We start from the raw sequence: 24,500 nt of genomic DNA, 5'->3' as shown, positions 1-24,500 counted from the left end.
TGCCTGACAAATCTGATAAGGTGCTGTACATGAGACTGCTAAACAGGGTGAGAGCCCATTGTGTTACAGGAAAGATACTAGCATGGACAAATTGACTGACAGAGAGAAAGTAAGCTTATGAGCGTAAAGAGCACGTGTTCTGATTGGCTCTGGCAACTAGTGGCTTTAGGAGAATGGGCAAACTTGTGGAAGATGGAATACAGTGTAAGGAAATGTATGGTCATGCACTTTGGTAGAAGGAGTAAAGGTGTAAACTATTTTCTAAACGGACAGCAGATTCAGAAACCAGAGGTGCAAGGGGACTTGGGAAGCCTCATGCAGATTCCTTGAAGGCTAATGTGCAGGCTGAGTTGATGGCAGGAAGGAAAGTGCAATGTTACTGTTTCTTTTGAGAGGTCCACAACATAAAAGCAAGGTTATAATGCAAAGGTTTAATAAGGCATTGCTCAGACCACATGGAGTATTGTGAGCAGGTTTGGGCCCCCTTATCTAAGAAAGGATATTCTGGCATTAGAGAGGGCCCAGAAGATGTTCACGAAAATGACGAGTGTTTGATAGCTCTGGGCCTGTAATCACTGGATTACAGAAGAATGAGGGGGAATCTTGTTGAAATCTAGCAAATATTGAAAGACCAAAACAGAGTGTTTATGAAAGGGATGCTTCCAATAGTAGAAAAGTCTAGGACCAGAGGGAAGAGCATCAGAATAAAAGAATGTCCCATCAGAACAGAGATGTGGAGGAATTTCTTTAGCTAAATGATCGTGAATTTGTGGAACTCATTGCCTGTGGTGGCAGAGTTTTTGGATACACTTAAAGTGGAGTTTGATATGTTCTTGATCAGTAAAGACATGAAATGGTGCAGGAAAAAGACAGGAGAATGGGAATGAGAGAGAAAATAAATCAGCCGTGATCGAATGGCAGAGAAGACTTGATGGGTCGAATGGCTTGATTCTACTCTGACATCTTAAAGTCTAATTGTGTGTTTATTCCTATTAACTACAACAAGAAAAAGCAACAAAACATCAGACTATGAATTACTTCATTATATATAATTAGGCACGTAGTTGGATAGTTAGATAGGTGGAAGGGCAAGCGGGTGTGCATGTTTGTGACATGTCTTAGAGAGAGAGAGAGAGAGAGAGAGCATGTTGTCACAGTGGAATGGTATGTGTGTGGAGAGAGCGAGAGAGTGAGGAGGAGGGAGAGGAAGAGGGGAGAGGGAGAGGGGTGGGAGAAGGAGAGGGGAGGAGGGAGTGGTAGAAGAGAATGGGGAAGGGAGGGGGAGGAGGGGAGGAGGGAGTGGTACAAGAAGAGAAGGGGGAAGGGAGTGGGAGAAGGAGAGGGGAAGTGGGAGAAGGAGAGAGAGAGGGAGTGGGGGAGAGATTAATACATTGTGGTGGTGGCGGAGGCTGTAAGAGAAATACTGTATTTATTTTTTCTCCAACTTTTCATCATTCAGTTGAATGCAAGGATGTAAATTAGATCAAGTGAGACCAAACTAGTGCCATTTACAGCTTCAACTATTCTGCCTTTGACCCCACTATGTTGGGTTGGGAGAGACTACAATTATAGGTCATGGATTAAGTGTTAATGGTTCTGAGAGTGTGGAATGAGCTCCCTGCGCAAGTAGTGCATGTGAGCTCAATTCCAATGTTTAAAAGAAGTTTGTATAGGGATATAGGTGTTAGGCATATAGAGGGATATGGTCCTACTGCAGGTTGATGGTGCAGCATGGACTGGATGAGCCAAAGAGCCTCTTTCTGTGCTGTACTTTTCTATGACTGTATGTTATGTTGCTGTAAATGAATATATTTCAATTTTGTCTATGATCTACAGTACCACTGTGATTTGAGTACCAGGGTAATTTGAGTATCTCAGAAACTGCTGATCTCCTGGGATTTTTACACCCAACAGGCTCTGGAGTTTACAAAGAATGGTGCCAAAAACAAAAAACATCCAGTGAGTGGCTGTTCTGTGAGCGGAAACATCTTGCTAAATCCACTCGCTGGATTTTTTTTGTTTTTGGCACCATTCTTTGTAAACTCCAGAGTCTGTTGTGCGTAAAAATCCCAGGAGATCAGCAGTTTCTAAGACACTCAAATCACCCTGGGCGGCACCTAATTAATTAGCTTGTTTAGTTCGGCTTTTTTCTTAAAGATGTGCTGGGTGCGCTCCGGCAAGCACTGCATCCCTGATTGTAGGATAATGCTGGACATGAAGAAATTCAGATACTGCGGGTCTATTCCTTCAGTGAGTTGCTCATTGGCTGGGGAGCTGGACTTGGTGCGGAACATGTTTCTGCCTGCTACAGAGAGGTATTGGAGTTGGTGCACGAAGACGGTATGCAGTCCAACTGCGAATGATTGTCCTGGATGTTTCTCTTGTGATTGCAAGACTGTGTTGGACATTGATAATGTAAAATACTGCAAGTCTAATTCTCTTGTTTATGGGGGAGACAGATGAGAGAGAGCTGGGTGGCCTTGATTATAGCAAGGTGTTGGCCTCAAGCTGTGTGCTTGCCTGTTTCAACAGTCCAAGAAAGGAGACATTAGAGGCAGTGTAGTGGGGTGTCCATGCTGGGTTGGGAGCTGGCCCCACCCATTAGTGCTGCCTGCCAGTGTTCAATTAATGAAATGACAAACTGGATTCTGTGCACGTGTACCTTTGTTTATGAAATGCTGAGAACTGCTTGTTCTTGCCAATGACACCCATGCACCATCACTTTACAGCACATGTCACTCAGGGACTTGAGATATATATATATATATATATATATATATATATTTGCTTTTGTGTGACTGTGTGTTTACTTGCTAACTTATATGTGGTATATGTGCCTTGTCCTGTGTATGACTGTTGTTATTGTGTTTTGCACCTTGGCCCTGTTTCATTTGGCTCTATTCATGGGTATTCAGGTATGGTAAAATGATAATTAAATTTGAACCTGTCACTGAGGACGCCAAAGGTCTGTGTCCATGTTGTGTGACACTATGGTCCTGTGACAGGTCTTAACCAATATTTGAAGTCCTGGAGCTCAGAGAAGTGGAAAAGGACACAGCAAAGATTGCATCTTATTTTATTAAAGTGTTGGTCTGGTGCGAGGCAAATAACCCCTTCCTCAATGTCAACATGTAAAGGAGATAGTTATCAACTTCAGGAGTACTCGTGCCAACTCACCTGCTGCTTTACATCAGCGCCACAGCAATGGAAACTGTGGTAATTTCAAACTCCTGGGAGTGCATATCCTGCACAACTTGTCAAGGTCCCAGTACACATTCTACACAGTCAGGAAAGCTCACTAATCCCGTTACTTTCAGAGGAGGCTGAAGGGAGCTGGACTTTGCACATCTATACTCATGTCATTCTACGAACGCGCAGTAAAGAGCATCGTAACAAGCTACATCACAGCACGAAACAGAGACTGCACTGCGATGGGCAGGAAGCTCTGCAACACGTAGTCAAAATTGCCCAACACAGCACCAGCACCAGCCTTACTGCCAACAAGGACATACCTACAGAAAACTGCCCACCCAGCCTGCTCATGTTTGTTCCAGTCCCACTGGTGAGGAGACAACATATAATCCAAGCCCAGACCACCAGTCTTTTTCTCCAAGTAATAAAGCTGATCAAGACCTTCCCAACCTCAACCACCACTACTTCATCATTTCCTGTCAGTCGCCTCATGTACAGACACCGGTACCTAATGTCACTTTACAGACATACAATCAAATCCATGTATGTGTGCTATCTTACATAACTATTCATTGAGCTTTATTATTACTACTACTACTACTTCTTCATCTTATTGTGTTTTCTTGTGCTGCACTGGGTGTGGAGTAACAATTATTTTGTTCTCCTTTACACTTGTATACTGGAAATGACATTTAAAAACTTTGAATGCTTTACTGATCTCAGTCCAGGCTGTGTGTCTGAATATTATCTGAATTAACAATGGCTGGTAGGGACAGCATTCAGAATACATTTAAATGGTGTGTCCTCCCTCCAAATGGATTACAACTGCTGAGCAGCTTCTGCTTGCTCTTTAAGTTGAAATAAGAAAATCCTTTTTAGTCTTTTCACAACTTGGGGCAACTGTTGAAAACACACATCTTACATAAGCAAAGGATTTAACCCAATCCCAGCTCCAATACTAATTAACCACACTTATTAATTTAGGAGGCAACCTTTGTGCCTCTTCAGGAAAAGCAGCTGGCCTCTTCAGTGAGTGGGTTTTGAGGTCAATATTTTACATTTTCAACCATACTGCCAAAATTAAGTTCATACATAGATTGCATACACATACAATCATATGGCAAAAGTGTTTTTTACCTGGAGAGCAACACCTGTTCACTGTATATCAGGATCTGCTCCTCTATTTTAGGTATTTTAGGGTCAGGTGAATACAGGTTGGAAACCCATACCAAACAATTTGTAAAAGATCATCCAGAAATTTCAAATGAATGGAAAAAGTACCGCAGGGTCAAACCAGCTAACAAAAAATTTAGTAAAATGTGCACACAAGTGAAGACAGCTATGTGAAATATTCCACAAGGTAGTAGCTCAATTTGTCAGAATGTTCATTTTATGCAGATCATTTCTTCGTTTGAATATATTTACATCTTAGGAAATTCCATTAAAATATTAAATGCTTCACAGATTATAAATCAAATATCAAAATAAATAGTCTTTCCCTATGAGCTTTCTACCTGTGGGAATGAAACTGGAGTCAAAGTGAGATGACACGAATCACATTCCACTGGGAGTGAAGGGCAATCGAATGATTAGAGTTATTGGATTTCATCATCTGAATTACCCTGCTAATGGAAACTTAAGTCAGTCCTGAGCATTGCAGAACATCTGCCCATTAAGAGGCTCTCATACCTGTGTACAACCCTAAATTTCACATTGTCTTTTGAACATTCTTTTGCTAGCTGAATGAGGATACTTCCGATTAACTGAACACTCACTGAAGAGACAGCTGCCTCTGCGGGCAAGTTAGTGAAATTTATTAACATGTCATATTCACATCAGCCATCATTATTTGAAAAATGTTGTGGCTCTAATCAAGTTGTGACTCCCTCCCTGTGTCATGTAACACTCAACTTATGTAATTTTGCCCTTAGCAAAAAATACTTACTTGTGCCATATAAGTGGGAACCGCTTGCAGTCACATGGGTAGGAATTAAGGGTTATGGGGAATAGGCAAGTAGGTGGAGATGAGTCCATGGTCAGATCAGCCATGATCTTAATGAATGATAGAGCAGGCTCAACGGGCCAGATGGCCGACTCCTCTTCCTTTTACTTAAGTTCTTATGGCTACTCTTTGTCTGTTTTACTTGCCATACATGTAGCTGTTCAATAAGTTGAAGCAATTTCAATGTTTGATGTTATTATCTTGTTCAAAGATGAAAGGAAACACCATGTAATCAAACCAGATGATATGTGAAGTTTTCTAATTAATCCATGAATTTTGTAATTTTTATTTCCACAGTCCAGTTAGCATATTTATATTTCATCGCAGAAAACAATATGCTCGTGCAATGCATAAACTATGGTAGGATAGGAATCCAGTGTCATCAAAGCATGGTAATAAATCTAACGGTGTTGAACTCCAACTTAGGTAAAACTCACTTTTCATAGGTCAGAGACTTCCTGTACAACCATGTGCATTCTAGCAGGAAAAATTCATGGTTCAATTTAGTATCAGAGATTGTATACAGTATACAATCTGAAATTCTTACTCTTCATTGACATCCGTGAAACAGAAAAAAAAGCAAAGGAATGATAGAAGCATCAGAACCCCAAAGCCCCCTTCCCCCACATGCACAAGAAACAGCAAAAGCATTGACACCCCCCCCCCCCAACCATGCAAGGATAGCAAAGACCCCAAAGAGACCTTGATCTGGAGTCCATCAAAAACTACAGTCCTGCCCAACACTTCAGTATCTCAGACAGGTTTGTTCTCTCTCTCTCTCTCTCTCTCTCTCTCTCTCTCTCTCTCTCTCTCTCTCTCTCTCTCTCTCTCTCCAGTTAAGGAGAGGGAAGTTGCTCCTGCAACAAGGAGAGTGGGAGACCAACAGCTCACTGTTCTGATGTTACAATCTTCCGCTTCACTTCCCTGAGTCTCCCGACTCGAGGACCGACAGTAATGAACAAGTTAACTGAGGAGTTCCCAAGAAATCCACAACTCTGCTTGTCATGTGAGCGTGTAATTGAGTGCAAGGAATGTTCTTCGGGGTAAGGCCTGAATATTTCTTTTGTTCTTGTAAACTATTTTCTTTGGAGACTCAGTTTGCAAATACTTTCCAATCTAACATTGCTCAACTGAAACAGGACCACTTATGTACATTTCAGCACAAGATTAGAAATTTTGTGTTCACCTTCTTAGTTGTGGGACATCATGAAGCTTAACATTGATTTCTTTCACACTACAGTGCAGGTTCTTTTTCATTTAAACCCATCTTAAATTAAATAGACTTCAATCAGCACAACGTGGCAAGAAATGAAGCACTGAGCACCAAGAAGCAAGAAGCATAGTAACAAGACCTTTGAAGTCTATGTTACTATACTAAGTTATTCTTCAAGCTATTCGCCACAAGCTATTAAAATAACAACTCCTCTGAGAAAACAAATAAAAGAATTGTGATCATAATTGTCATTTTTTTCTTTGTTCCGCCCACATCTATCAACTTTTGAATAACTTTGTTTAAACGTTGCCCTGATTGAATCATCAGAACAAGTGCAGAGCTGTGCCTTTAATCTTACCATCCATTATAACAGTGTGACATGGAGTATCATTGAAACTTCGGTGTTTGATTACATTAATTATCTTTCATCGGGATATGCCAATTACCTTAATGATGCTTTAACCTCATATTGTATCCCTAATGATTACAATCTTCGAATTCTACCGAGGATATAAGTAATTAGGAAACAAGTGCTTGTCTACCATAGGTGGAACTTCTCAGGATGCAAGTCTATTGATCAAGTTTGTGTCTAATTCTCTGATGGTATAGACTGAGTTAGTTCCTTGATGAATTTAGAGTTTTTCAAAACTATTATGCAAAGGTAAAAAAATCATTATGCTGCATGTTCCCTGGTGATGTGGTAAAGTAATGAGGACCCTTACCTTCTACTAGCACATAGTTTTCGTCTGTAGAATACAAATCAAAATCCTCCACAATATTGGTCATTTAAATACCCAGATCAATTTTACCAACATTTGGTGCTGGTGACCCAAGCCAGCTTTCAAACACATTAGTGACCCTGTTTCTGTCACTGGATTCCATGTGAAGGACAATGGCAGTAACCCCTCTTGGAGGAGTACCCCATCATTACAATGGAGACTTTGTGAATCAGACTCAGGGAAAGAAACTTATTCAACTGAATGGGGATTCCTAGCCTGGAGATTTGAAAGAAAATATGTTATTTATTGTCTACTTATATTATTTTAGTGTTTTTAAATATTTCTCAGTGTGTTCTTGTATTTATAATTAATTTTACACACATAAGTTATTAGATATGTCAGATTTAATATCACCGGCCTATGCCATGAAATTAAACCTGAGTCAGAAATATGTTAGAATTCCGACACAGTCAAAACTCTTTGAGTATATTCCCAGCTTTAGCAAAATGCAAAATTCGGTGCCACTCTTGCCTCTTTTTAAAAGGCATTAGGGTGCTCGGGGGGTACCAGTCCTGTTTGTCATGGAGGCTCTGTTATGCCTCATCAGTTACCTTCTGGGTGCGGAGGATCAGCTTGATTGATCCTACACATCGCACCACAGCTAAGAGTGGGTAAGTGAGTGGGTGGGGACTATGGGCAGTGAATCTGGGCAGCAGGCTGAATCCACTCTGTTTCCTGATATGCAAATACTGGAATGGAAGACAATAGAAAATAAGATTCACTTCTGATAACTAGGACAATATCACAACTTGCCCTGTTGTTGAAATTTAAAGGCCCAGCTAATGGACAGAACAAAGCTGAAATATCTTCCCTGTTCTAGAAAGTCCAGAGGTCACACAGTTGTGGTGCGGAAGGTTCTGCAGATTGCTACTGCAACCACTCACCTTGTTACCCGTGCAGTTAAGTCCGAGGTTATTCATGGACGGCATCTTTCCATCGAGGCCGGGCTGCTGAAGCTGCTGCTCTCGTTGCAGCTGTTCTCTCATCTTCCGAGCTTCCTGGATGGCCTTCATCACTGCGTCCTGGTCACCCAGGAAGGCCGTTGCATTCAGAGTTGAGAGGATGTCTAAGGTAGAGAGAAGTTACATTGTCATAACAATTGACAACTTACAACAGAGATCCTCTTTGTAATACAAGAACTAATTATGAACTACATAGTATCATCCATTTGTTGTCAAATTCAAGATTACTCAGAGTGAAAAAAATGTGCCTTATTCTACAGTCTACTTTATCATTCAAAAAATACTCATTAAAACAGAGGCAGATTTGATTCAGATAAGAATCTGCCAAAGCTGTTAATTATTAATGAAGCCATTCCTTTCAGTACATTATCTGGAACATTGATTCCCAAGAATGCGCTCTGCATTGCTACAATCGTCTCTTGCAAATAGACTTGTGCTTCTTAACTAGATGTATTAGACCCCGTACCACTGACCCAATACAGGTAATATTGAAGTAGGCAAAGCTGAGACTGCAGTTAAACTACTTTCCTAGTTGCTGTTATTTTTTACTCTCATCTTTTCAATTTTCATCATTGGTTTTAAAATAACCAATTTTGCTTAAGATGTGAATTACTGAAGTGCAGTGATCTGTATAGGGATGTAGGACTTTTTGGTAATGAATAATGTTTCCCTCCGGACTCTATTTTCAGTTGTATCAGTCAGGCTTTCTGCTGCTCATCATCCAAAGCCAATAAGCACTTTTCAATTATGTTCAGCGCCACTGCCTTAATCAGAGCTACAAATTATTTTGAACTCTGTATTGCAGATGAGGACAAAAGAATGCACTTTGAGTTTGCTCATTTGTTTGTTCTCTTCTTTTTTGTCACAAAATGCAGCACATTGCTCGAGGTGGGAATAACATCTAGGTAAAAGATACTTTGCAAGCTTACTACCTTCTAGAAATAGAGCAGCAGAACTTGCAAGTAGATAACTTTTGGGCAATTACATCATTATCTCAAATGTAGCAAGGGGGAAATTTATTCCCTAGCAATAATTCCTGGATCATTTTCTTTCAGTGTCGGGCTTCACTCAACACTGTGCTTTTAGTGAATACAGACTATAGAAATGAAATATCCTGAATAAGGCCAAAACTTTAGAGAGTGCTATAACCTTGAGTAACCAATGACAACTCTCATAGACCTACTTTAAAGAACATCCGTTTACTAATTTCACTTAAAAAAATATTCTCCCTCTCACAGCTTGTCCTGAATTGTGTCTGTTTTTATACTCAAGGGCCAGCTAGTAGTGGAATCAGGCCCAGGTACACTTGGGGCAAGAGGTCTGCCAAAGCTTGTAAGTACAAAGTGGTCTTGCTATTTGATTACAAATTTTGGTAAAATAGACTGCCCAGGCAGAGAGGATCCAACTGACCAGAAATATCACATAACATATTTTAATCAATGCTATGCAATTGAAATTTCTTTTTCACCTGGAATGAAATACAATTGCAAACATTTCCAGGTGATTTTACTTAATTCCAGAACTTTAAGCAAATACTTCCAGGCCTCATATACCAACGTAGTCATGAAGTGATTTTTACATCGGGGCTGCATTGTTTAAATTCCCCTAGTCTTCTGATAGCATTGGGTTCGCTAATTGCAAAGTTATAAATGCAAATGAAGATCTTAAGCTCTCGCTGATAAATATAGCTATAGGTACCCTCACTAAAGGGAGGTTACACTGCAGCTGCCTACTCTTCAGTGTAAAGTTAATGTCCCTGTTTATCCTCCACACCAAGTTAGGCGACCAATCCCAATATTTGAGCAGTGGCTTCCCCCCTCCCTACCAAGGAGGAGATATGTTCAGCTAACAAAGTAGCTTAAATACAGCTCATTAATTTTCAGTGATACGCATATAAATCCAGACAAAATTCTTAAAAAACATTTAAATCTCACAGAGGATTTCTATCTTATAAAAGCTTTCCAAATTGCAAACTATTTCTAAAATACAAAGGATTTCGAAAACACAGGAACAATGCCTACAAACATAAAAGACATACCAGTGAGTTACAGACAAAAGAATTGTCCATTGCAGAAATTGAAGGCAGAAGAATGGATTCTATTTCACTCCATCTTTCTGTAATTTTTCTTAAACATCTTTACCATTCCTAACAAGCCTGACTGCTGTTTACATTTACACTGTTTCTTTGCCTCTTGGATGACTTCACATACATGTGATATTTTTTAAAATACCTTTTCACACAGATGGTTCAAAAGCTCTGGAGACAGATATTCCAGATACCTACAACTAATGTTGCAGAACAGATTTTTTAAGTACACAAACCTTCCAATTATTAACAAATCAGCTATTGGATAGGCTAAGTGATTGTATCAATCTGGTCTGCAAGCTTCCTTGAACTAAACAACTGAGACAGGGTTGTCTGGTTCCTATAGAGAGTGTTGTTCGTTTGCATGATTATTGCTGGCTATTTACATTAAGGACTGAACACTGGCTCCTATTTAATACAAGAAGCTGAACAAAGAATATTGGTTTTGTTGTGTATTTAATATTTCAGTAGTATTTGAGTAATATTGTAAATGTATGGTTTAGTTAAGCATTCTTGTTTGTTTAAATATTTCATTCCAAATTATATGTAAAAATAAGAGAATTGCATATGTCATCACACCACCAGGTGATTTGTGCATCCCTCTCTTAAAATAAAAATGAAGTTAGACACAACTCTTGGATTCTGCATAATTTCCTTTAAATTAGTTTTATGTTTTGGAGTTAAAAAACATAATAGTGGTGATGAGGAAGATGACTACCTACCTGTTGAAATGCAGTGAGATGTCTGAGTTTTAAAAAAAAGCATAGTGAGATACAGATGAGAAAGAAACAGTGTAGCACATTTTTTTCAGGGAAGCACATTTCCTCACAATGGAAAAGACAATTGAGTTTTAAAAAAGTCAGAAAATGGAAGATTTGATGGGTTCATAAACAGTGAGTACCAGGTGATAATAATCATAAAAATAGAGCAGGAATGGCTGGCTACATTAGAATGCCTGATGTGTTTGATTACACAAAAGATAATCGGATTTTGTAAATGGAACAGATTGAGGAGTAATTTTAAAACAAATAGAATAGCCAATGAGAAGCAAGTACCAATTTTGCTGAGTACAGTGGATTTAAAGGCGTATAGTTTGCTTAGGAATGAGTTTTGCTGAGATTGTTAACATAATGCAGGAAAACTTTGAACCAAAATCATTGTTGAATATAGAACAGTTTGTGTTTCATAAGGGGAATCAAAAGGAAATGGAGCCCACTTTGTTGTACATAGCTGAAATGAAGTGATTGTCTGAGCATTGTCAACTCAAAGATGGGCGTAATGATGCACTGGGGATTGTTTAGTTTGTGGATGCTTACAAGAAAGCATTCAAAAACAGCTCCTAACTGAAACACGGCTTACATTTAAAAGACCAGTTCAGTGGAGATAGCAGGCAAATATGCAATTGAGTTGCAGTCAGAACTGAAAGTGAGCATGAACAAAATTACAACATCTGCCTGGCTGAACTGATCCTGTTTCTGCTGTAGCAATGGTTCACATACACCAGACCAATGCAGATTTAAAGGTGAAACTTGATAATGATCAGAGTGACACAGGACTGTGTAGCCTTGAGATTTAAAATGTGAAAACTAACAATAGACAAGCAATACGGCTTGCACTAGAACAGAACAGCAAATTAATTAAAATTGAATTGGACACTGGCTCAGCTGTTTCAGTCATTCCACAAAATGAGTTTGAACAGCATTTCAAAGATTAACTAAAGCCTGCAGATATCCAATGAAGAACTTAAACTGGAAAAAAGACAACCCTGGTGGGAATGATATTTGTAACAGTGAAATACAATGACCAACAAGCCACATTGGGCTTACATGTGGTTAAAAACAAGAGGGCCAGCATTGTGGAGAGTGACTGAACCAACGATAACTTGATTGGAGATTTATCCATCATTTGCATGCCACATCCCCATAACAGATATTCCTGCCCTACACGATCTTCCCACTGGGTAATGGACTAGGCTGTTAATCAGTGAAGATTGTTACCAACCTTCAGACTTGGCCCCCTTCTCTTCAGCACGGACACCTCAGATCAACACTGTGTTCACACGAGCCCCAGTCTACCAGCTCCTAACTTTGACCACAGATTCGGCTAGAGCACCCCCCCTCCCCATAGGAAGCAAATGTTCATTCACATCCATCCACATGTTTGCACACTACAGAAAACCATACCCCTCCAAATTTAATATCTCAAACACTGGTCCATATCCTATCCATCCACCAGCAATGCCAGCCTGAATTCCACTAAATTCTACATCTGCATCACATTCTCATCAATACATAGCAAAAAAGGCAAGTTCCCAAAACCCATGTCTTTCAAAACTCTAGACTTCAATGCCAACACCTCACCTTTTGACCTCCATCTCTAACTCCCCCTGCTTACTTCCCCCCAACCGAACTTTACGTGGAACTATGGTCATCAACTCCACACACTGGGAAAATTTGCACCTAGGCACTTTGCCACAGCCTTAGAAGTTTTTGTGTAAACTAGAATTTCTGGGAAATATAGTTACCAGCTGTGCTGCATTGAGGTCATATGATTATATAATTCACAATCACAAGCTGTAGTACTTTGAAATAGGACGGATGGCCTGTATTGTAATTGGATGATTTACGTCAATCAAACAACTCTAACATGAAAACAGATCTCCAAAGTTTTCACAAATAAGAGACATAGACTAAAACTAAAATCAAAGCATTTTCATTTGTATACATCTCTTCCTTTACTTGGAAATACACAACCAACTAATATCAAAAGACACTTGTTTTGGTCATGTTTTATAAACTTTCTCTTGCACAAAGAGCTAATGAATTGAGAAGGGTACATTATCAGAAGAGGCGTCCAAATATATCCATCATTTTAATCAACCAAATAGTGCTGTTCTAGGATGGGGAGATTATTTAGAAAATAGTCAAAAGCCCTTTAAGGCTGGACCCCAATTCATAGACTCATAGTATAGAAACACACTCTTTGGTTCAGCCTGTCCATGCCAACTATGGTGCCCACAAAACTGGTCCTATTTGCATTCATTTGGCTCATATCCCTCTCAACCCTTCCTTGCTATGTACCATACTTATCCAAATGTGTTTTAAATGCTGTTATTCAATAAAATTATGGCCAGTCATCTAAATTCAATAACCTGTGCCTGCCTTCTCCCCATATAACCTGATCACTTCAAACTTAAGAAAGGTGTCCAGCTCTCCTTCGTGGATATACAGTATGTTGCTCAAGAATCCAGTACAGAAGAGTGGTGGACAATTTTGCTGAGTGGTGTGGGCTGAATCACCTGCAGCTCAAATCACTAAGACGAAGGAGTTGGTGGTGGACTTCTGGAAGGTGAAAACACTCTGCATTCTCATCTCCAAAAAGGGAATGGATGTGGCAGTCGTCTGGGACTACAAATACCCGGGAACTCACCAGGACAATAATCTGGACTCAACTAAAAATACCGAGGCTCTGCACAAAAAGGCACAGAGCTGACTGTACTTCCTGAGGACACTCCGATCATTCAGCATCTGGAGTACTATGCTGCAGATGTTCTGCGACTCAGTGGCGGCCGGTACTCTATTCTATGTTGTCCTCTGCTGGGGGAGCAGGGTGAGAGCAGCTGATACCAAGAAGATGGATAAGCTTGTCAGGAAGGCTGTTTTTGTGTTCTGCGGAGGTGGAGCTGGATTCCCTAGTGGTTGTGCCTGAGAGGAAGAATGATACGGAAGCTACAGAGCATTATGGACAATCGCTCTATGACATAATGGACAAACAGAGGAGCACCTTTAGTAACAGACTAATATCACCACTGAACGCCACAGGAGATCCTTTCTCCCTGTGGCTATAAGACTCTACAACTCCTCCTCCTTAAGTATACACAGTAAGTATATGATTTCATTGCACTATTACTTTTTACTGTATATTTTGTTTTCTCTTTGTACCTCAATGTTTACATTTTGTGTTTTAAAGTATATATTTCAGACTGAACAACAATAATTTCCTTCAGGATAAATAAAGTTTTATCTTATCTGCAGTGTCTTTTCTCTAAAACAATTCCAATGCCAGACTTGTTTTATTTCCGTAGCTGAATTTGCCAAGAAACATAGGTCTGGAAAGTACTTTCCGTTAATTTATAGGGAACCATGTTCTAATTCCTATGTTTCTTTCTCTATAATACAAGCTCTAACCTGTATGAGCTTACCAAAATGTCCAAACTCCATAAAGTGGACAGCAGATTTCACCAGCCCATGCAATGACCTGTAAAATGGCCACTCATTAGTAGCAAAGGAGAGCATTATAATATCAAGAAAGGTCAACAGCATGAAAACTGGCCTGTATTTCTTTTTTTGTACCTACCTAAAGATGATCCTCTTCCTGGAGTACCTCCCACAGGGCTGGGGATGCTGCTTTTGTTGGGCAGATTGACCGGACTGGATTTATTTGTATGGAAGAAGCTTTGGGTGGGTGATGTGGGGGATCGGACAGGTTCTGAAGTCTTAGGCCTGGCTGACAGATTGAGTGGCTGAGCTGCTTCATCCTGCAGATGAACCAAAAGTGAGAACACATATCAACAGTGAAATCTGCACAAACCTGACATACTCTTTTAAAGAATCGGTATTGGATCCCAGTCCATTCAATTGCACACCGCACAAAGATACTCCAGCTACAGCGGTTTCAAGATTTCTAAATTTTCATAGTAAGCATAATTTCAGGATTTAACTTAAGAAACTTTAACTTGACTGAATAACATTGTGAACTCTGCTGATTGAAAATTTATTGATATTTAAATCTCATGCATTGTTTTCATTTTTAAACAAAAGCTGGTGCTAATTTTGTAAAATAATCATTGAGATTAACAGTCAAGACAATTTGAAAAGAAAGTGGTCCTGCTTAATCAACAGCTTGGACTTTTGGAGAGCCTGACACCCAAAATAGATATTGGAAAGCTGCACTGTTAATTGTAAATAGACTTCTAAAAGTGCTTAAGTTTCATAAGAAAGGTGGTGCTCACTCTGAAGACAATTTCTTCTGTAAAATCAGTTAAAGGATAGCTGAAAGGGAATAATAGAAAAATAATTTCAGAGTGGGATGACTTGCCTCCCGAAATGACCCAAAGTATGTGGTGGAGCCCAACTATTCTTAATTCATGTGTAGCAAATACTCCAAAAGCACAGCTCAAGTTGATAAGATCTTCAGATGACACTATTATGAAAGGGAATTGTTGTCTATTAAAGCAGGCTTCAGGGCTTGGTAATCTTGTTTCTAAATTGAGACCATTTAATATGCTACCAAGATAAAAGAACTTTGTTAACTGCTTTCCCTGTCATTTGGAAACAACCTCGATGACATAACAGAAGACAATAACTTAGTAGTTTGTAACATATAGTATCCTCTCATTATACAAACCACATAATAAGAAAGAGAGCATTGCAGGAAAAGAGAAACTTAAATGCAAACATGGCTAGCAAAAGCCTTTCATTACTAAAATTGCAGCAGCAACCACATAGAAACAGCAAGCAGATATTTACTGAAACTTAGATACTGAAATTGGAAATCCAAATTATCAGATTTATTCTCTCAGAACTTACCATAATAGTCATTTAGAAATATGCCAATATATATTTATCCTGATGTAAACATTATTAATTTTGAACTTATACATATTTTAAGGGGCATCTGAAGACAGAATGTTACCTATTTTGTGAAAACATTTAGAGGTAGGCTTTTAGCTTTTTTGGCCTGGCAGTAGCTAATCAACCTGACCCTTTTCATTAATTAATTTTATCTACTGATAGAACAAATTAAAACATACGTCTAATGCCAAAGTCACTCAGGTCATGTACCATAATTACCAATGTTTATTTGGACTCTCAAAAAAAAAATCCCAGACCTCACATGAATCAACCACCTGTAACATGTCAGTTCCCCATTTCTTTTCAGACTGAAGGCAGTGTTACATTGTTTGTCTGTTATAAGTGTTATACAACTATGAGTGAAACACATTACCCTTTCAAGGTTGTTTTGCTTTGCTTGAGCATTTTCTGCATTGAAATTTTCACATTGTGGAAATGTCGGCATCATACACGCAATTGACAAAGGACTTGCTTTGGAACATTGCAGGACTTAGACCATATTGTCTTGGGAGCAGCCATCCTTGGCCAATCTGAGAGACCCACAGGAATTACTTACCTTCAGTGTTGGCGTTACCTTCCTCCCCCTACACACTGAAACAAACTACTTACAGCTACTTTAATTTTCCATCAAACTCCTACAATGACATAGAGAAGCAACGATACGTCTTCCATCCACGCAAACTCTCTAAGTATATGTAACATGGTTAATCCTTTATCTCTTTCCACAAATGCAGTCTGACCTGTTTGGTGCTTCTAAAGTGTTTTGTTTTAATCCCAAACAACCCCAATGTCCAGCTCACTCCCAGAACCTTTGATGCTTTGACATTTCCCATCTTTGCTATACTTCCAAACCCCACCTGCATGTCCGCATGGCAGCCTCTGTTCTGTTTCTACCTCATGCAAGGCTGCCTGATATTTGCACTCACTGCTAGGAGACGAAGGTTGTCCTTTCCTATGCCCAGCTCGCCATTCTCATAAATAGTATGCTTCAATCCCTACCCTTCATCAAAAAGACCTTTGCCACCAAATATAAATAGGGAAGGAAGTCCTGATTTCAGGAATCATGATGACCACCACTGGGTCTATGGCTGACCTAAATCAAATTTTAGGGTTCTGATGGTGGGAGGAGGAGAGAGCCAGATGGAACATTTTGAGTGTGAAGTGTGCCACACCCAACTACTGAATTTAATATGGTAGGGCAATGACAGAAATGCTATTTATCAACCCCAGTCTAAAGCGGTCTTTTAGAGCATTCCAGTGCTGCTCCATCTCCTGGCTCTAAGGTACAGATTGAATGGCTGATGCATGCCTTGGCAAATGATTGGAAAGGTACAGGGTTACCATAAGACTATAAAACCAACAAACATAGGAGTAGAGTAAGGCCATTTGGCCTATTGAGCGTGCTCTGCCATTTCATCATGATTGATTTATTATCTACCTTAACCCCATTCTCCTGTCTTCTCCCCCGTAACCTTGGGTGCCCTTACTAATCAAGAACCTTTCAACCTCCATTTTAAATATATCCTATGACTTGGCAATGAATTCCACAGATTCACCACTCTCTGACTAAAGAAATTCCTCTTCATTTCTGTTCTAAAGGGACGTCCTTGTATTCTTGGGCTGCACTCTCTGATCCTAGACATCCTCTACTATAGGAAACATTCTCTCCACATCCATTTTATCAAAGCTTTTCAATATTCAATAGATTTCAATAAGATGCCCCCCCCCCCTCACTTCATTCTTCTAAACCCCTGCAAGTATGGCCCCAGTGCCATCAAACAGTCTTCATACCCTTTCATTCCTGGGACCATTTTCATGAACCTCCTCTGGTTTCTCTCCAATGCCAGTGCATCCTTCCTTAGATAAAGAGCCTAAAACTGTTCACAATACTCCAAGTGCAGTCTGACCAAAGGCTTATAAAGCCTTAGGATTACATCCTTGCTTTTATATTCTAGTCCTCTTGAAATGTATTCTAGCATGGCATTTGCTTCCTGACACTGACTTAACCTGTAAGTTAACTTTTAAGGCATCCTACATGAGGACTCCAAAGTCCCTTTGCAACTCTGATTACTGAATTTGCTCTCATTTAGAAAATAATCTATATTTTTATTCTTTTTACAAAAATACATGACCATACACTTCCCTACATTGTATTTCATCTGCCATTTCATTACCCATTCTCCTAATCTGTTTGTCCTTCTGCAGACTCTGCTTCTTCAACACTATCTGACCCACCACCTATCTTTGTTTCAGATGCAAACCTGACCACAAAGCCCTCAATCCATCACCCAAATCAAGGACCTATAGGGCACTGCGATGCTTTTACATCTCAGGGTGTCGGAGTTCAGAGTTCAATACTGGTATCCTCTGTAAAGAAATTTGTATGTACATTCCATGTGTGTGTATTTCCTCCAGGTGCTCCAGTTTCCTCCTACAGTCCAAAGACATACCGGTTAGTAGGTTACTTGGTCATTGTAAATTGCCCTATCATTAGGCTAGTGTTAAATCAGTGGGTTGTGGGCAGCGAGGCTTGGTTAAGAGGAAGGGTCTGTTGTGTGCTGTATCTCTAAATACAAAGTACAAATAAATAATGTGAAAAGAAGCAATCCCAACACCAACCCCTGCAGAAGACCACTGGACACCGGTAGCCAACCAGAACCATTACAGAAATAGTTTTCAACAACAGTGTTCCACACAGGAGAACAACCTGCTGTCCATCACCAGCTGGGTTCACGTATAAAAAATGATCACTTGGGCAAGATAGCAGAGACCACCAGTTACCATGGATTTCTAATATGGGGTAAATTACAAATTACCACAGAGAATAGGAAATTGAGTCTGGACAAAATAAATGTTGTGTGCATCCTCTTTTAAAACATTCATTAAGATTTGGTGTGTTTGTGTATCTGCAGCAGGAACAGAAAATTGCTCCTCTGATAGTTTCAAAAACCTGCAGTATTAACTGTGGTACATTGCATAGTTAATTGAAAATACAAAATAACAAAGAGTGAATACAACATCTGATTATTTGGTTGGATGCTACTTTTTAACCTCAGGGACAGAAATGGTTCTCTCCTGTAACATTCAAATAAGAAGCTAATTAGCCAATTCCTAAAAGATTTAACTAAAGGAAGGCTCATTAGTCTCTCTCTGTACTTGCCTTTATTTACATAAACACAGTAATTTTATTATTGTAATGTCGGTGCTTACTCATGTTGACAAATTTAATTTGGAACTAATATACTTTGCATTTCTAACTATCAGCTCAACTACATTTGAAATGTATTCTAACAAGAAAGAGTTAAATATCCCACTTTGTTTTCTGTATTCAAAATTGAATTGATCCTTCTATGCACAAGCCCGGTTTAACCAGTTACAGTGGAACTCTGGCTTCTGGATACATGTTCTGTGTTAAGGATGGACAACAAAACCCTCAGTGCAGTAATGAGGGAGCTACATTATGTTAGTTGTGATCTAACCCAGACTGGAAATTAAATCAGAACTAAGCTACATGAAATTTATACAGAAATGCTAGAAATATTTAACCCATCGGGTGGTGTTTGTCGCAAGAGTAAGAGATTTAATGTTTCAGATTGATGACCTTTCATCGGACTAGGAGAATTTTGATATAAATTGAGTTTAAAGATGGGAAAAAAGGGACGAGAACAAAAGAGGAGTTGTGTGGTGTGACAGGAGACATTAAATGGCTAAAGGGATGCAGGGTAAAATAAGATAGTGATAAGCATGTAAAGAAGCAAGAGATGAATGTAGAGGAGGCGTCAATGTAAATAGGTAATGAATGTATTAGATGCAGGGTTCAATCCAGAAAGCTGTCCTGTCCCCAGAGAGGGAATTGAAAGCTGTTCCTCAAGATAACTTTGAGGTTCACTAGAATAGAATGGAAGCATGGGAGAGAAATCACTGTAGAAGTGGAACAGAGATTTAAAGTGACAAGTGTCCAGAAGTTTGAGGGGACGAACATCCTATAATGTTATTATTGGAGTCATTACTCCTTGATCAGCTAATTTTTTCATTCACAGTTGCCATTACACAAAGGCTGATTTTTCAGTTGTAATATTAATTGTCCCCTAAAAGTTTCCTTCCTGTGAATAATTTATAAAATCATAGAAAGATACAGCATAGAAATAAGCCTACCTTAGCTATGCCAACAGTAATGCCTATCTATGCTAATCTCACTTGCCCATATTTGGCCCATGTCTTTCTGCTCCTTTCCTCTCCAAGTATCTAAGCAAAGTAATCTGTACAAAGCAACTCAGTCCAAATATTCAAAAACCTGTGTGGAAAATACTATCCCTGGGATCTCGTTTAAACCTGTGCCCTCTAGTTATGAACTCCCTTACCCTGGAAAACCTTACCTATGTCCATCATAATTCTGTAAATCCCATGTGATCCCATGGCCTTTGCATGCAAGTAGAAATAAACCCAGCCTATCCAACTTTTCTTTCTAACAACAGTCCTCCAAACCAAGCAAACTCAATCTCTTCTGCACTCTCTTCATTGCTGCCGCATCCTTCCTGTAGTGTAGTGTATAGAAAAGCGAAAGGTACACAACTTTCTTTGTAGAATTGTAACATGACATCCCAATATTTATCCTCAGTGCTTCAGACAATGAAGGCAAGCATAATAAATATTAATTATTTAATTGTCCTATCCATCCATGTCATCAGGAAGCTACAGACTTGCATCTCAAGATCTCTCTTTACATCAACGATTCTAAGATCTTTGCCATTTACTCTATAATTCCTAACAGAATTTGACCTTCCAAGCTGCATTACAACATAGTTATCTGGATTAAATTCCATTTTCCATTGCTCCCTGCAAATGTTCTAATGTGTTTCTTCTCTTCTTGCTTTCAAACTACATCTGAAGCCTTTTCTTTAATTGTTCTTTGCTTTTCACATCTGAACTTTCCCTCTGTTAATCTTGTTAAGTTTCTTATGATAAATTATTTGACATTAGATTTGCTGTCTGTGTTCTCCATGGAGCTTCAACCTGAAGGGGCATGGATACAAGTACAGACAACATGGAACTTAGATGCAATGTACCCAAGATCAAACAATCAATTGAACACTTGACTTGGTGTCTTAAGATCAAGGAGTCAATTGAAAATACCTACTTAGATAAAACAGAGGAAGAGTGCTCCCACTTCATACAGGGAAACAAGACGCTACAGGAGAACAGACAATATTGAAAAGGGAGATCTTAAAATTAGCTCATGGAATAAGGCATATTGCATTACAGCAGTTAAGTTCTATGGTGTTTAATCACTATATGAACTAGACCTTTACATTATATGGCAAAACCTAGGATTCTAGGCTCATTTTTAACTTTACAGTATTTTCTGAATAAGTATTTATAATAATTACTATTTATTTGGTGTTTTTAAATGAAAGTTAAAAGAATGAATTTATCAAGAAAATGCTCTTGATAATTGCATCAAAGATTTTTGGAGATTCTTTAAGTATAATTTATATTGTTTTATGGGGAATACTGAGGAGTTTTGTATTAATAATTAATTTCCATAACCAGAACATTGCTACTTCAAACTGTTCCATCTGAAACCTGAATTCAGGAAATATTCTCCACATCAGGAGAACTAGACTGACGTGTCCAAACTGATGTATTTTTAATATTACTGTGTACAGCCTCAATCTTGATCTGTAAGATCAACAATTTTATCCAAATACCTCCTACTTAGAATAGTTTACCATTCTTTCTGTCTGATAGCATATTCATGATAGGGCTTCAGCCTAGCTGCAACAGTGTTTAACCTTAAGATACTTCTTTTCAGCTTCAATTCTATTAGGAAATAGGTACTTTTCAGCATGCTAATTTCAGGGCTGCATTGCTACCTGGAGATTACTGCTTTAAATTCCCCTTCAGCCCACCAAACCTTCAACATGTGACTGCAGCTGAATGAATGAACTTCAAGTTACTCTGAACTAGCAATATTGAAAATCAGCAAGTAATTCTGTTTATCTTCTTTTCCAAAATGCAAAAGGAATTTCAATAGGAGGATTTTCAAAATCTATTGTTAACTTGTTACAATATTTATAAAAATGCACTTGTGTAGTGTCTGTTTTCCTCAGGATATTCAAAAGTGCTTCATAGAAAATAATTATTTTGAAGAGGAATTTATATTATTATTTGGATGATGAAGAGGTGTTTGGAATCAATTTTCCTTTGCTGTCCCTTCACACAGATTTTTACACAGCACTCTGCTCAGAAACAAAGAGCTCACTTTTGGAGGAAAGATGACCAAGGATGTAGATCAGCAGTTAAGTACCCAACAACATTAATATGAGGTGTATCTAACATTAGCATATACCTGCTTTATGTCAACAAAGTCTACAACAAATTGTTGACTATACGCTTAGGACACTTGAAGTCCTTGTCCTCCACTTCAAAAATATCAGCTACAGAAAGAAACCGATCAATGCTGAAAGATTTCAGACATGTTAAACAAGTTAAATTAAATCACCTTTTTGAAATTATGTGAACCTTCTTCTCAAGATACTAAATGAATGTGACAAGGGTCAATCTAGCACATTGTAAATTATGTATCCAAACTATAGACTGCTGGGTTGAATGGCTTGTTTTGCTGTATATTTTTATTTGCTCTTAACGACTAGCCTAGACTTGGCCTAGTTGTCCCAACTCAAAATGAGAAGAATGGAGAATCACACTAAACTGACCACTCAATGCTACATTAAATTTACACACAAAATGCTGGAGGAATTCAGCAGGCCAGGCAGCATCTTTGGAAAAGAATAAACAGTTAAAACAGGAAGATATGCTGCTTTATCACCTTAGTGACCATAACTCAAGCTATTTTGTTGGCTATAAAATGTATGGGCATCCTGCAATTCAGAACAGCTTCTACAGATCTTCTGCAAACCAAATTTGACAGTGAGCTTCATAAAGAGATGTTAGGGCAGATGGCTGATATAAAATTATAAGGGGCATAGATAGACAACTGCTATATTTCTTCCAGGGGTTAGAAATGACTAATACTAGAGGGTATCATGGGAGTTGAGAAAAGTAAGTTCACAGGACATGTGCAGGGTGTGTTTAGAGAAGTGGTGGGCGCCTGGACTAAGCTGCCATGAATGGTAAAGAGGCAAACACAATAGAGGTATTTATTTAGATGCATGAATACAGAGAGAATGAATGGATATGGGCTTGTGTAGGCAGAAGGGATTCATTAGGTTAGATCTTTAATCACCAGTTTTGTTAGTTCACCACAACGTCATGGACTGAAGGGCCAATTCTTGTGCTGTACTATTCCATGTTCTATGACTAATAGTTCAGTCAAATACGGACGTTCAGATGTTTTTAACAGAAGGAAAGAAAAGTAGAGGAAATTCCAGCCTTTAATACGTTAGTGATTATGCATAAAGTGCCTATTGACACATTTTCCAAAGATGAGCAAAAGTGTAAATCCCTGTACCCAATATTTATTCTTAATTTAATACTTCTAATCCAAATTCTTTCATCGCTCTCGTACTGCTGTTTTTCAGAATGCAGTATGGCTGTTGTATTTCCATTACAAAATGCTAGTGGAACGCAGCAGGCCAGGCAGCATCTATAGGAAGAAGTAGAGTCGATGTTTCGGGCCGAGACCCTTCGTCAGGACTCCTGCTGGTGCTTTGCACCAACATTTTATGTGTGTTGCTTGAATTTCTAGCATGTGCAGATTTCTTCGTGTTGTATTTCCATTACAAGGGTGGCAGTAAGCAAAAACCTAATTGGCTGTAAATGCTTGGGGTGTTCTGAAAGGGGTGAGAAATGCAGACATCTTTCTGCCCTTTTGTATTTCTGAAACCAAGGAAATGTTTGTTACTGAAACAAAACAGCTAAGATAGAATGGCAAAATATTAGGAATGCAGATGGGTGCTTAATATGAGAACCACGGTCTCTACCATGCTCTTGGCGTGTTTTCCCTTCTGTCTCAGCATGCTGTTTGATAAATTCATTGCATTGATATTGACAACTTGGACAAATGGGGCAAATATTGGGAAGGCTGGTGAGTTACAATACTTTGCAAAAATTTTAGATACATATATATTGCAGGAGTACCTAAGACTTACTTAGCTTTGTACTAGCTCAGTAGTATTAAGTGTTATTTAGTAACTGGAAAGGCATAATATACAAAATTGTGTAGAAGTTCCAGGCACCCTAGCTATATATACACACCTACGAATTTGCACAGTACTGTATAAACTTACTTCAGTTAAATTATTCAGTAGGGGAATGAATATTCCTCCAAGGGGACCAGAACCTTGTCATGGTTTGTGTGCTTCAATGACCCAGAGAGCTATGTTGGCTGGAGTCAGGGCTTAATGCTTTGGCTCTTGATAGGGTCACCCATGCCAAAAAGGTCAAAGGGTAGAGGCCAGACTAAGAGTGGTCCACCGATCCTCCAGGTTCAGGGGTTCCACTCAGGGCTAATAACCCTGACCGGTCAAACAAAACTGTTATGGAAATGGCAATGAAGAATCCTTCTTTATCTGTGTCTGTGTATTCCTGAGTCTCCACCTGGGACTTCTATGTCTAACAGTATTGGAAAAAGAAGAAACTACTGAGATGATGAATGAAGCTGTGAATGCCGC

General features: G+C 39.0%; 1 protein-coding gene across 23 annotated transcripts in view; it reads right to left on the bottom strand.

Moving 5' to 3' along the window:
• The window catches only part of sox6 (SRY-box transcription factor 6), a 602,254-nt gene that overhangs the window by 53,147 nt on the left and 524,607 nt on the right, over positions 1 to 24,500 (bottom strand). For all 23 annotated transcript variants that reach the window (XM_059975754.1, XM_059975761.1, XM_059975763.1 and 20 more), the window contains 2 exons: positions 14,591 to 14,771; positions 8,071 to 8,252 (listed from right to left, as the gene is read on the bottom strand). In XM_059975754.1, coding sequence (XP_059831737.1) covers positions 8,071 to 8,252; positions 14,591 to 14,771 — 363 coding nt within the window. The remainder of the gene's footprint in view (positions 1 to 8,070; positions 8,253 to 14,590; positions 14,772 to 24,500) is intronic.

This window comes from Hypanus sabinus, chromosome 7, assembly GCF_030144855.1.
Source record: "Hypanus sabinus isolate sHypSab1 chromosome 7, sHypSab1.hap1, whole genome shotgun sequence".
Lineage (NCBI taxonomy): Eukaryota > Metazoa > Chordata > Chondrichthyes > Myliobatiformes > Dasyatidae > Hypanus > Hypanus sabinus.
The sequence above is the reverse complement of the archived record's forward strand: the minus strand, read 5'-3'. Positions and strand labels throughout refer to the sequence as shown.